Here is a 13,824-nt window from a genome sequence, read left to right on the forward strand (position 1 = left end):
CTCGGGGCACCCTGCTGCGTCGACAATGAGCTGAAGAAGCTCCCTCGACCTCAAAAAAAAATTGAGGGCCCCTCGACCTTAGTTCGAGCGCCCAAGTTAAAGCCTAAAAAGATCTACAAGGCCAAAAGGCATCAAAACTCATGACCACCTTCTACCTAAAAGATACCCTAGCGAACTGCAGTGTGAAAGTTAAACAGGATCCCAATCTTAGGTTTCGCGTTAAGATCCGAAGCAGACCTGATGTCCGATCTCGGTGCCTGAAATGCGCCAGCGGACGAGCTCGAAAATAGTGAGCTCTTCATTGACTTTGCAAGGCTATGTATCTTACCATCAGCTTAAACCACCCCAGCTCGGCTCGAGAAGCTCGGCCTAAAGCCGTTAGCTCCAAAGATATGAGAGGTGTACCCCACTCGACACATACATCTTCACGAACATTTGGTCGTAGCATAGGACGATCGACAACTCGGCTACTTCCTTCGCTCGAGCCAAAGAACGACTCAAACTCGAAAGTCGGGGAAAAATGATCGGAGGCAAAATGGATCGTCCTACTCGAGCATGGAACCACCCAATTTCTGCCGAGCAGACCTCAGAGCCGAGCAGGCCAGGCCTCGACCCCGCTAAGAGTCGAGCCAACCTCGAATCCCACTGAAGGCCGAGCCGACCTCGGCCAGAGGCCAGGCCGATCTCGAACCTCGCTGAAGGCCGAGCCGACCTCGGCCCCGTCAAAGAACAAATCTAAAAAGATATCTCATGAATTCTCCGCCCGTGGGATTGATCTCCGTGATTCACGCCGCCTCCGGCTAATGACCAGCTGATCACAGCTCGGCCCGAGACTTCAGGTAACGGCCGAGACCCTCACCCTATAAAAAAGGAGTAGGAAAAGGCCTTCGATAAGCCATTAAAAGCAAGACAAAGCAATTCAAAACACTCAGAAACCTCTCCAAAAACTCTGCTAACTTAGCCATCGGAGGGTCCTCGCCGGAATTTTCGGCCAAGACTTTGTGCAGGTATCCCGAACACAGGAGGTGGCTTCCCTTCTTCCCTTTCTCCGTCCCGGCCGGCGTCTTCTCAGCTTCCTCCAGTGTGGTCACCCTCAGGCCAAATTTCAACCACAACAATCCCCATTGTTTGTTCATTACATTCCTTCTTTACTCATGGATCATCACAAAAATCGATAAGCATTTAAAATAGCTTAATGATTAAAGAAAGCCAAAAATTAATGGCAAACTTGTAGCTCATGTCCTTCATTTCTCCATACCCTGTCTTGATGTTGCCAATCACTGATGTACATAGCCTGGGATGGTGTGAGCTTGGCGAGCACGCCCTAAATTGCCTAGATGGAGAGCCACCACCTTCTCATCCATGTGCATGGTCATCACATAAACCTTCTTCTCATCTTGCTGCTGCCTCTCCTTCAACATAAACTACTTCGAAAAGATGTCGCCTTTCTTTAGCTCTGGCTAAGCTATCACCTACAGCCAATTAAGCCACATAATCCCATTACAGACCAATATGGATGCAGGCACATGCCACTTTTTGCATATAGATGCTGGATAATCTTAAAGGGTGATGAAATTCTACTAAGGACTTCTCAATGTCTACAGTCATGCTTGGAGCAAAATTTAAAGATAATGAACATGGAATCTTCAAGAGTTATTAAAATAAAATGTCTGGAATATTTACTTATGGCGAAAATTTTCAATTCATTTACCACTTTAGTTACTCAAACTCACCGAATATTATAACATTTAAAATACAGAAAAATTCAAATTTTTAGTAGGCCCCAAATTGAGTACGACTCGGATCCAAACTTGACTCGACTCGCCTCGACTATTACCAACCTTGAGTCGATCTTGAGTAGCTCGAATAGTTTTTTGAGTCAAGCTCGAGTAGCAAAATATTTGACATGAAACTTGTGAGCCTAATCGACTATATATATTTTTAATAATATTATATTTATAATAATATATATTATTAATTTAATATTTTAAAATATAATATTTATTTTTAAATCTGACCTAACTTCTAACTTTTGTCTATACCTTTTAATTATGACCAAGGCTCGAATTCGAGCTCAAGGTTGAGCTCGAATTCGAGCTCAAGGTTGAGCTCGAATTCGAGCTCAAGGTTGAGCTCGAATATAGCTTGGTTGATATCCGAGTCGAGACAAGTCAATTTCAAGTATTGTTTTTTTCTAATTGAATCAACTTTGAGCTTGGATATTAAGACTGGTTCGACCTCGAATTGAGTTTTGAGTCTAACTATTTTGAATCGAGTTGAGCTCGAGCCTCTAACTACTCGACTCGGCTCGGCTCAGTTGAACCTCTATCCAAAACTGTGTTGTTCCTAATTATTCTCTGTCATATATAATTGCACTTGCATAGGAACGTAGGGTGAAACTGTCTTGGCTTATATTATTGGTTTTCAGATGTTCACTGGTCCTCAGCGTATGCATTTGAAAACATACGGTAGTGTTTTGCTTCCAAGTGGGTGATTTGCATTTCCACTTACAAGCGAATAAAGTGTACGAAAGGAATGATATAAATTTGAAAAAGACAACCATCTTGATTCTCTTGCAACCTTTGTCTATTTTATTGCTATCCTTAATATACGGAAATCATTTCTTGGCCTTTTGTGTTCATCCTTAAGTATGTTATTGTTGATAAGTAAATATGTTTTTGAAACCGATAAAATATGCTAATTAAAGTCACACGTTTCATTTTGGTGCTGATATTATTTCGAATTCTTGCTTGTCGTACCAAATCTTTCATATGTTATTTTGATGCGGACACTAGTGCTGGGCTGATTATTTTACGGGATCACGGTCGTCGCAGAAGGACGGTCCACCCACTTTCGTTGTGGTTGGATTGACTTATATTATCTTTATTATTTTATGTTGGTAGGATTAATTTGCATATTGTCATTTGAGGATCTTGTTCAGATTGTTTTCTTTATACGGACCTATCTGTTATTTTGTGGCCCTATATGTATATGGGGCATGCATTTATTTTTTTTAATGAGATGATGCATGAAAATTAGACTTCTTCCTCAATTCATTGCTGATATTCCATCAAAGTTGCCAGGTTACTTGATGAATCTATGGTTCCATCTACAGGTAGTACCCTAGAACCATATGTTTTGTTTCATGGCAGCCAAGTTCCCGGTCCTGGTACTGATTGCAGGGCAAATCAATTGGGAAGTGATGAACAGTTGCACATCAAACATTGTCCTGTGATTCTGATGTGTCCTGTAGCGCCAATATGGATTCTGCCACCAAACATACAGAAAGCTCTGACTGATTTGCATTAACCAAAACATTTATAGTTGCTTCTAACCGATTAGCATTAACCAAAACATTTATGGTTGCTTCTAAAGAGAAACAAGATTATTCTAATGCCAATGCTCGAAGCAAGCTATTTATAGTACTGTGCTGTGTCAAGGATATAGATGTAGGAAACTATGAAAAGAATGATAGTAAAGGGGACATGCCCTTTTTAGTAATCTTGCAAGTGATTCCTTTGTTAGACTCATAATTACAGAAGATGGATCATAGCACGGTAAACACCCTGATGAAGTTTCTGCAAATATACAAGAACCCCAGTCAATTGCCTGCCATGCACAGGGTAAGCAAACTAATGAAGAAGCACAACTGTCTCAAAATGAATCATTATCCAAGGCAGGATCGTGCCTTATGGAAAATAGTGACGGTGACTACGTGGATGCTTCCATTCATTCTGATCAATCAGAGTATCAAAATGGGAATCCTGACAAATGTGACAAATGGAAAATGAATAGGAATGAACTGGAGAATGTAAGTGCTTTACAAATGCCATCAAGCACTTCTGAGGGAGAAATTTCACAATTATCTAGAAAGGGGAAAAATCTAGTCTCCAACATAAAAAAGAAAAATGAAGAGCAACAAAGTCCAATTTCGACCAATAAATCACATACGATCAGTCATCCCATGTAGTACATGTATAGTTTAACAAGAGCTAAACATAGTCCTCTCACATGCATCATACGACACAAACTAGTTATTAGTAATTCCAAAGCATAAACCTAACCAATGAGATAACATAAACCCAAGCAGTGCCATCAGCATAGAGACAATCGGCAACTTGAACCATAGACGCACGAAATCATAGCTTACAAAACTAGATAAAGCCAAACCAGATGCATACCTCTTGTCATTCCTTACATCAAAAGAGAGAACTCAGATGCCTCTAACTGGCTGTCAAGCGTTCATGCCAACTGGCACCTCAAAAGTAAACAAAACATCCACCATTACAAACATAAAACTAAGCTCCAAAAGGACTGGTGACGGTCAGCTTTTTCTGCATAACATCTCGCCAACTTCCTTCCAGTATTCAACTAATTTATGGTCTTGGGGTTTCACCTGTTCTAGCTTGCCTGCAGCAAATATGGCGTATGCATCAGCAGCATACCTGTGGAGTAGACAAGACAGCAGCAAAACATGTCAGCCCACTAGAATATTCTAGCCAGATGTTGGGGAAATTGAACAAGAAAAACTAACCTCAACTAATTTGATGGAAACAAAGAAGTTAAAGTTAGATCCACTCACTTGCCAATGCCAGGGAGCTGGGTCACATGAGTCCAGTCACCTTCCAAGTAACGTTCAGAAAGATCAATGATCAACTGAGCACGCTTCCACTGCAAGCCCAGGCTCCGCAACTTATCCGCTATCTGCTCCTTCAGTTTCTTGTTCACGGACTTTGCATCAGGAAACAGAAGGAAAAAACCTGGCAATACTTTTCGAACCTGCACCCGAGGTGACACATGAATCGGCCGACGGCCATGACAAGTACAATCTATATGCATGTTCAATTTTTGTTTGCAACTTGTTTCCCTTGTCAGTTTTTCCATATTAGAAAAAGACCTTTTGAAGTCTTTATTATGGGGGGCAGGGGGGATGCGGTCTCTCTACTGCTCTAGCATGTATATATCAGCATTTCATTCTGGCCAGTCACTAAGGAAAGAGCAGCAGCAACCTATCTAGGAATCTAGCAAGCAAGAACACTGTGCAGGGTGAGAATTAATTCAAACAAGAAAATCCAGTTCATACCCAGATATCAGGTATGCTATATATGCAGCTTATTTTCCCTCCTTTCTTTTCTTTTTTTGAACTTTTAGGTTTCCCATTAAGCCATTCAACTCTGCACCCAAGTTGTTTTCCCACTTTATCTTATCCTTTTAAGATTATGCGTTCACCAAAGGTTCTATGATATATCTGCCCTCATCAGATTATTTCCAACAGTTGGAGTATGGTGCAGCATAAAAGAGGATTTGAAGAACATTGAACATAAAGTTCCCAAAGATCTTGCCATTGGTCAATTTAGGAAGACCGAAAGAAAGGAAACAGAGCAACAGATCGGAACATTGTTCGTTTCTTCTTTTATGGTTATGCAATCACTTACGATGTGTTACTATGGTCAGAGTAACCAAATAATTTCTCAGCATCACCAGTGCACTTGCATCCGATTGTAGGTTGGCTGTGGCAACATACATGCTCACGTACTTGTATACCGAATTTGCTCCACCATGGTCAATAAGGAAGTCATGATCAATGTCGAAGGTCCGTTGTATTTACCATAGTTATGGCTATTTTCCTACTTTCCAAAGCTTTGACCTGATGATCAAGATTGATGGGTACCAACTATTCTTCCACATGGTCATGATCAATATCATGCAAATCCGAGTAAGCTTTGGCAAATACATTGCCTTCTTTTTGGGCTTTGCTATCAATTCGGATAACAATTTGTTCCCACCCTCCCTTCAATTTTCTTATAGCCTTCCTGGTTCATCAATTTGAGCAAATTAATATAGGATTCAGCTAGTAGCAAACTTCAACCTGCTTCGACATCAGCATCATCAAGATGGAACAAAGTCATCCAGGGTGTGTTTTTTCATGGTTTACAACCTTCACCAAGCTTTGATTTCACAATCAAACAATAATGGAGTCAATTTTGAACCATAACGTGATTACAAGAATTGAATAATTAGTGATACATCTTCTATATTAAACAATATCCTTCAAAACACATGGGTATACCTTTTATAGTTTCTTCGATTACAACATAAATAGAAAATAATCTTGAGCCATCCTCTTTTTCTAAAAAAAATACTTATATGATATATACAAAATACGTATAATTAATTGATATCTTCAATTATTTTGATAGTAATTTTTTAAAATATTTTAAAAGGAATGAAATAAAAGTATATCCATTTTTTATTTTATATCAAATAGAAAAAGTTAATTCTTCGTATGAAAAGAATTGATAACTAAAATGAATACCATACCTGAAGTTATATGTGGACCTCTAGAGAGGTGTTACATTCAACCTTGTCCAAATTATTGATGAAGAATTTTTTAGACATTTGGTAAGTGGTATATGCGGCCTCATTAAAATTAACAATAATAATATAGGGACGCTTGGCCAAAGGACCTCAAGTAAATTATGTGGTCTTATTTATATCCGTAGGAAGAAGGATTTGTATGACCTCATCTGATTTACCGATTCATCAAGGAGGATTTATATGGCATCATTGAAGAATTCATACTGCCTTGTCGGCACCGAAACTAACAAATTCCACCCAAGATGCCATAATAATCTATCCAAACTACCATAATAAGCCAAGCAATCCAAAAGGAGACCAAGCCATTATGGGAAACATTTTAAATATGGCAAGCGGGTAACGTCCATCTAATCTGGAAGTAGGTGTTTGAGCGAGGTGTCCGAGCGAGTCAGGGAAGGAAATTACTTTTGCCTTTATATGCTTAGCAGAAAAAAACTCTTTTACGGGCTATTCTCCAAGCAGCACGACCTCGCTACCTCCCGAAGCTGCCTAGTCACACAATGCAGTCGGAGCTAGAGACGAGGATGGACCAGGCTTATCCAGAATAAATATCATCAACTTGATGAATTAATTTTAGGATATAGGACTTTCCTATTAGAACAGGTTGTTCAAAAGGATCCCCTGTTCTTCCATCAAATATTCTGCTTTTTTCTGGATACTCGGGTTCAAATACCCATAGTAAGCCAAGCATCATGGGAAACTTAAATTGACACTTATTAGGTTGTATATTATTGTTTACACCAGCTAAGACTTAAGAAAACTTGGCTGCGAGAGGACAAAGATTAGAAAGGGCATGAGTTAAGGGTTGCATTATATTTGATAACATTGATCCGAACCAAACCCAAAATGTTCGGGTTTAGGTGAGTTCATTTTGAATCGGCCCCATCCTTTCTTGACCCACACTACACCCGAATGATATTAGGATTCAATTAGGTGACAAAAAGATCCATATCTGACCCAGATTTTTAGATCGGGTCCAATTTTCGAACCCAACCCAATCCACGAGTCTTCAAATATGGATTGAGTCAAGTCTAATCAAGTTGGCACCGTGTTGGCTCACAAGTTGACCAAACCAACTTGAAGTTCTGATGCTAAGATAAAAATGTTGAGAAGATAGAAAATTAATATCATTAAAAAATAAAAACGAAATATTTTTGTTATATAATTTACAACATTTCAAGATTTAATTATAAGTCTAGAAATGACGCAATTATTGAAGAAATCTATTAAGAAATCTCAACATTTTTCCACTTTATTATTTTTGTTTACTCAGATTTTACATCATCCCTCGTGAAAGGCATCAAAGGCTATTCAATAATGCTTGACTATAAGCACTAATCTTTTGTAAATCCTCTAAGCCCACTATAAAACAACTACACACATGAATCCTATTCCGTGCTCATTCCGAAGAAAAGGAGTGGGACATCCCAGACATGATTATTGGAAATGGCTCTACTAAAGACTTAATATATTGCACGTAATCTACATGTTGCATTAAACAAAGGTTACAACTATCATTGCAAATTGTACAATGTACATTCTTGTTAAAAGAGATCATTTACAAGTATCTAGTAAAAGCAATGTTCATTATGGTGAAGTCAAATTGAAGTTTGTAGCATGTCAATGCTAATAATATTCAAATGTTTTTGAACTAGAGCTAAAATCTAAACAGTGTTCAAAAAATTCGGAATTGCAAACAACATCTAAAGCCTCTTTTTCAGAATTCCTAGGCCGCTTCATCGCATTTGTTCAAAACTCTAGCTCTAGGTCTTGCATCAATGCGGTATTCATTGCAAACCCAATCCATACAAAGTTTAAGATGATATCTTCTTCAATGAGAAGAAACAATTATCAAACTATGAAGGTTATCTGATGCAAAATTACTGTTACAAGAGCATAATTCCAAGTATGGTCTTCCAAAGAAGAAAGATCAATCAATTAGACAACTAATTCGATAGTGAAGTCACGAAAGGGACATCCGTCAAACCATAGGAAGGAAGATCCACATCTTTTCCACCTAAACCTACACATCCCACTTGGAAACCTTGTCCATCATAAAGTTTTGGATAGTGTCAGGCCGCCTTACACAAGATTTGTGCATCCATCACTTTTAGGTGTGGTGAACGAACAAAATCAAACATTTTTGCCAATAAGGATTGGAAAGAAAGGGATTGATAAGATTACAAGGAAAGCAAGATGTTGGTTCTAAGACCTTTCAACAAAAAACCACTTTTGATAGAAAATCTTGTCAATAGACATTGTTCTTAGACAAGCTAGTATAGGTCATCATGAAAACATTGCTTCCAAAATATCTTGATAACAAAGGAACATAGTACTATGGATAGCGCAATCCATTCACATTGGTCCATAATGCGATGACCCAAATATATGGAGCTCCAAAACTCCCTATTTACTCTAGGCACATTGTGTTCGAGATTACAGGCATCATTTATACGTACATATATACATATATACATACAAGCATACATGCATGCATGCATCCATACATGAAATGCATACATACACACATGCATGCAAGCATGCATCCATCCATCCATCCATTTATGTGCATCATGCTTGCATGCATACATATAGTTTGAGCATTAGGATTTAGGGACATACCTATTAAGTATAAGATTTTACCATAAACCTTGACAAATTCACAAATAATTCATCATCATATTTTATATACGCATGTATACATATAGATACATGGTACCAAGCTTTTAAATAATGGTGAAGCAGCTTGATGTCCACCAGGAATGGGCCGAGATGGGGCGAGTCGTTTACCATCCTGAGTGTTGGTATGAAAGGTGTCTCATCCATGGAAAAAAAATACTAGGACAACCCTATCCCGCATTATTTAAGACCTTGATACATGCATGCATGCATACATGTGTATATAAATATATACATACATATATGTGCTTGTGCATGTCTTTATTTAACCATTGTTATTAAATGACTAGATCATTAATTATAGATGTTTAAATCACTTAAAAGTTGATTAGGTGATTAAATAAAGGAAATTATGCATGTCTATATACATGAGTTGCCTTAGCTATCAAGTTAACATGAGTCATAAAACTAAGCGTGCAAGTTGACCAAAGTCACAAATTTTCCAACCTTGTTAAACAAACTAGTTACAAAAGGTGAAAGTTACACTAAAAAGAGAAACGGAGCTACTTGTTTAACTTTTAAGAAGGAAAAAAAAGCTTCCTTTGTTAGGTTGATTTGATTAAAGAAATATTTACACTACTTTGATGTTCAATTGTATTGAAAGTGTAGTTAGCACTTGAATGAGGTGGATTTAAAATTTGGGAGGCCTGTGTGGTGTTCTATAACATAAGTTGCATTGTTATCTGGACACAACACATGAGTGGCAAATGCCCATGTGTCATAAAGTGTCTAACATAGCAAGCTTAGAAAACTAAGGACATGGCACCAATTTCATACATATATATATGTATCTTCATATGTATATATGTTCATATGTATATATGCATGAGTGCAATGACACACACATGATACACATGTAGCACCTCACACACTAAATAAATATCCGGTCTGTTTTTCAACTACTGAGGGCAAACTTGAAGTTTCTTCTAAAATAAAGCCCAACCCTCTTGGCTCATGATGAATCGGATCTAATAACCATTTGATCTTAAACCCACTTTCCATAAGATATGCGCCGCAGATCTTTCTACATTCTAAATCCCTAAGGATCAATATGGTTCCTATGGCTTGCCCCCTATAGCAATGAAGGTAACAGACATGCCTATAGCAATGGGATGTCATTAAGTGTCTTGAGTAATTTTTCAAAATCAATGAATATCTAATACTGGGCTATCATGTGAGAAATAAGATTCTAATCTCAAACACGAACAAATTAGATTCGTAGCTGAGGTTAAGACCCTCAATTATATGATCGTAACTACAGATATAGAAAGCTGATGATATATGATTTGTTTGTGGCTCTATACGAACCAAAGTCAAAAGTGCAATGTAAGGAAACAATATAGACATTAGGAAAACTATTTTGATAAGGTGATAAGGGCCTGTAAGTGTACAGAATGACCTTGTGTGATAATTAGATACTAGCCAAGGCCAACAAACATAAGCATATTACCTTATTCTGTTATTATGATTGGAGGATTGCTTTGTACATAAGGTGATTCCAACTTGGGAGAAGCAATGCCACACAAACCATCTGTCCATGTTGGAAAATATGCTAGCACATCAAATTAGTAAATAGAAAGGCAAGGAAGGAGAGAGAGGAAAAAAAAGTAGCTAGAATGAGAAGGGGAAGAAAAAGAGGGAAAAGCCCACAACCACCGCCTTGCACAGCAATTGTTGACTACTATATGCCACTGTTGCATGGGCATTTCTACTACCCATATAGGAAAGAAGAAAGACAATCATATGGTGAGAACCTGATGAGAGTGATTTATGACAACATATAACTTAAGAAATAATTAGAGCTAGAAGTGGGCCGGGCCGGATTGGGCCATGCCCCTACTCGAACCTGGCCCAAATTTTTTCTCGAGCTTCGGGACAAGCTTAGACCCCAAAATTTTTGGATAATCCAGGCTCAATCCCGAGCCCGAGCCTAGCCCAAATTATCCGTTTGGGCCAAGAATAGATTCAGCCAGACCCGATTGAAATTTAATATTTCATAATATTGCTTCACAAGGCAATAATCTAGTTAAAAATTTGGCTTTCTCCTATAGCACATGTAAATGATGCATGATACATTATTCTCAGCCAATGACATACTCGAGCCCAGCCCAAAAAACAAATGGGCTCTACATTTTAAGCCCAAACTCAATTTGAATTTTGTCGGGCCTAGCCCGAAGCCCAGCCCAAGCGCATTTCCAGCCCTTTCTATACATTACCTCTACTCTTCCTAAGCAAGTTCATGTAAAGAGGCCATGCAATGGCATGTGGCAATTCATCCATGATGTGGATAAATTAGTTTCTTTTTTAGTTCTAACAATGACAACTAGTTATACATTTTCACAAGTTTCGATAGGAACTTTGCAATTGTATGTTTCCATCAAGGAAACTCCAGGCCCAGTTAACACCGACATGGGTTCGGATGATAAAATTTTGATTTTGAGAATCATGAATGGGCCGCATGAAGCAACTAATTTGACATATTAGTGCAGCCTTAGCAGCTCTAAGGCTTCAAAATAAAATTGATATGTTTCAAGTCCCAAATCTTGCAAGATCTGAAATTCTTCTTATAAACAGGAAAAAAAAGAGAGGGGCTAAAGAAGAAAAGAAGATGGAATACAGGAGGAAAATAAGTCCAGAGAAATTAGGCAAGAATTGATGAAGGGCATCTGAGACTAGCACCTTCAGTAACATCAAGAACACCTCAAATTTCGAAAATATATTTGGCAAAATCATGCAATGGTCGTACCAAAACAAAATTAGGAGAACATGGCGATAGCACAAGCAGAACATTGGCTTGGAGAGGAGAGTGGAAGAAATAAGGTTTGATATGATGACACAAAAGTGATGTTTAAGGCAACTAGAAAGTGATGAAATTACACCCAAAATCTAGTGATAAAAATTCAAGAATGCAGACAACAAAACATCTAGGCATCTTTTCTAACGTCCCTAGGCTACTTCGTTGCTCATGTTTAAAGCCTTTTCTCAAGGTTTTCCGTCAATTTGGTACTCATTGCAAATGAACGAATAAAACTTTTTCTGTTATCTTCCTTATGCAAGCAAGGGCAACTCATCTCACCAATAAAACTTTTGGGGGAGAAAAGGGAAGCTACCTGATCGCCCGTTGTTACATTGAGCAGGATGCATATAACCAGGACCCTCCAGGGATCGAAGCAGTGTCTTTCTTGCAGGAGGTTGTGGGATGACCGCGGAGCATCCCACATATCGTGATCACTGACTCTCCTGTAGGCGTCCGAGTACTTCTCCTCGGCAGATAGCTGGATGCTGCGCCGCTTTCTCCTCCCCTTGCTGCGTTTCTGCGGCTGCCTGTTTGCATCCGTCCTGCCTTTGTTGCCCGTCGTCCTTGGCCTCTTCCTGGTGGCCGCGCCACTGGATGAGGCTTTCGCCTTCCCAGTGATATCTTTCTTGACATCAACGACGACAAACCTCTCGGCAGGACAGGGGAAGAAACGGGTGACCCGTCTGACGGTGGTGGTGGAGGCGGCTGTCATCTTCCTTTTCCTATTCCTGAGAGACGGCGGTGGAGGAGGAGTGCCGGGGCTAAGGAGGTCTTCTCCCTTTCCTATTCTATCATCAACCCTTCTTCCTTTGTAGGCAAAGGATGCAATGAACTCGGCAGGCGACAGGCCGTTGAGGATGCTCGCCGGTCTTGTCATGGTGGTCTTCTTCCTATTGGTAGTGCTCTGGAGCGACGATGATGGTAGTGGTGGTGGTGGAGGAGGAGTATTGTTGTTGTTGCTGTTGTTGCTGCTGCTGTTGTTAGGGCTGAGGAGGCGCCATCCCTGTCCTACTCTTTTATCAACCCTTCCTCCTCCTCCTCCTCCTCCTCCTCCTCCGCTGCTGTTCCTCTTCCTGATACCATCGTCATGTCCTCCGCCTCCTCCTTTATAGGCGAAGGATGCGAAGAACTCTTCAAGCGATTGGCCGTCGAAGGCAGGCTTGCTGCTGGTGGCCATGGTTTCCTATCGATCTCCTCCCCTTCTTCAGGGATTTCAGCTGGGCAATTCAATTAAAAAAGAAACGGAACGAAAGAAACAAACCGCGGCAAAACGAAACTTGAATTTGAGACCAGGCGCCGAAGAGCAAAGATCGGGGGATAGGGCATCCCCGCTCGACCCGCCGTTACCCTCGCCCTCCACCCTACGCATTCTTTAAAACAAACAAATAAATAAATAAATAAATTTATTAATTTAATTTTCGACCCGATCTAACCATTTAATTCATCAAACTCACCAAGTCAACCAGTCATGCCCCCGACTCGAGATCACGAGTCGGGGGTTGTAGCAACCACTGCACACTCGTAAAGAACTCTCCCCACAAGTATTCAAGGCATCTCAACATGATATCATAATTATGCAGCAGAATCATTAACTAATAATATGCAAACTTTATTTTTTTAACTAACACAACTTACTATATTTCACAATTCTAACAATAGTTTTAAGATAAAACATCAATTTAAATAAACCCTAATCTAGAATAGCTTGTGCCAGAGTTTTTCAAATCGCTCTCTCATATTGAAAACCCTTGTAGTCTAGTTTTCTGAATCTGGAAAAAAAATAATAAATCGTATAATGAACTAAACAACCCAGTAAGCAATGAACACTCTAGCTAGATAAATCAGGCAATAATATACAGAAAATAAGTATATATGCAGTACTAAGATACAAATCAAATCTTTCTTAAATTCTAAAAAATTCTTTTTTCATGAATTCGAATTCTTTCAAATATTCAATTTATCTTATCGAT

The 13,824-nt window shown here is 39.2% G+C and overlaps 1 protein-coding gene across 1 annotated transcript; it reads right to left on the reverse strand.

Moving 5' to 3' along the window:
* Positions 1-3,978: 3,978 nt before the first annotated feature.
* On the reverse strand, positions 3,979-13,213 carry LOC120105929. The gene is made up of 3 exons (XM_039118715.1): positions 12,168-13,213; positions 4,583-4,779; positions 3,979-4,445 (listed from the first exon to the last, which is right to left on the reverse strand). Exons 1-3 carry the CDS (start codon positions 13,029-13,031, stop codon positions 4,325-4,327), a joined length of 1,182 nt encoding a protein of 393 aa, XP_038974643.1. The 5' UTR covers positions 13,032-13,213; the 3' UTR covers positions 3,979-4,324.
* Positions 13,214-13,824: the final 611 nt, after the last annotated feature.

The sequence above is a fragment of the Phoenix dactylifera genome, unplaced genomic scaffold (assembly GCF_009389715.1).
Source record: "Phoenix dactylifera cultivar Barhee BC4 unplaced genomic scaffold, palm_55x_up_171113_PBpolish2nd_filt_p 000399F, whole genome shotgun sequence".
Classification (NCBI taxonomy): domain Eukaryota; kingdom Viridiplantae; phylum Streptophyta; class Magnoliopsida; order Arecales; family Arecaceae; genus Phoenix; species Phoenix dactylifera.

Bases quoted from the DNA above. Each gene is read 5' to 3' on its own strand.
- LOC120105929 (XM_039118715.1), bottom strand. From the start codon at position 13,031: ATGGCCACCAGCAGCAAGCCTGCCTTCGACGGCCAATCGCTTGAAGAG. The intron at 4,780-12,167 runs GTAGCTTCCCTT...CCTCGGGTGCAG, and splicing joins ATGTAACAACGGGCGATCAG to GTTCGAAAAGTATTGCCAGG. The intron at 4,446-4,582 runs GTGAGTGGATCT...TCTACTCCACAG, and splicing joins CAGCTCCCTGGCATTGGCAA to GTATGCTGCTGATGCATACG.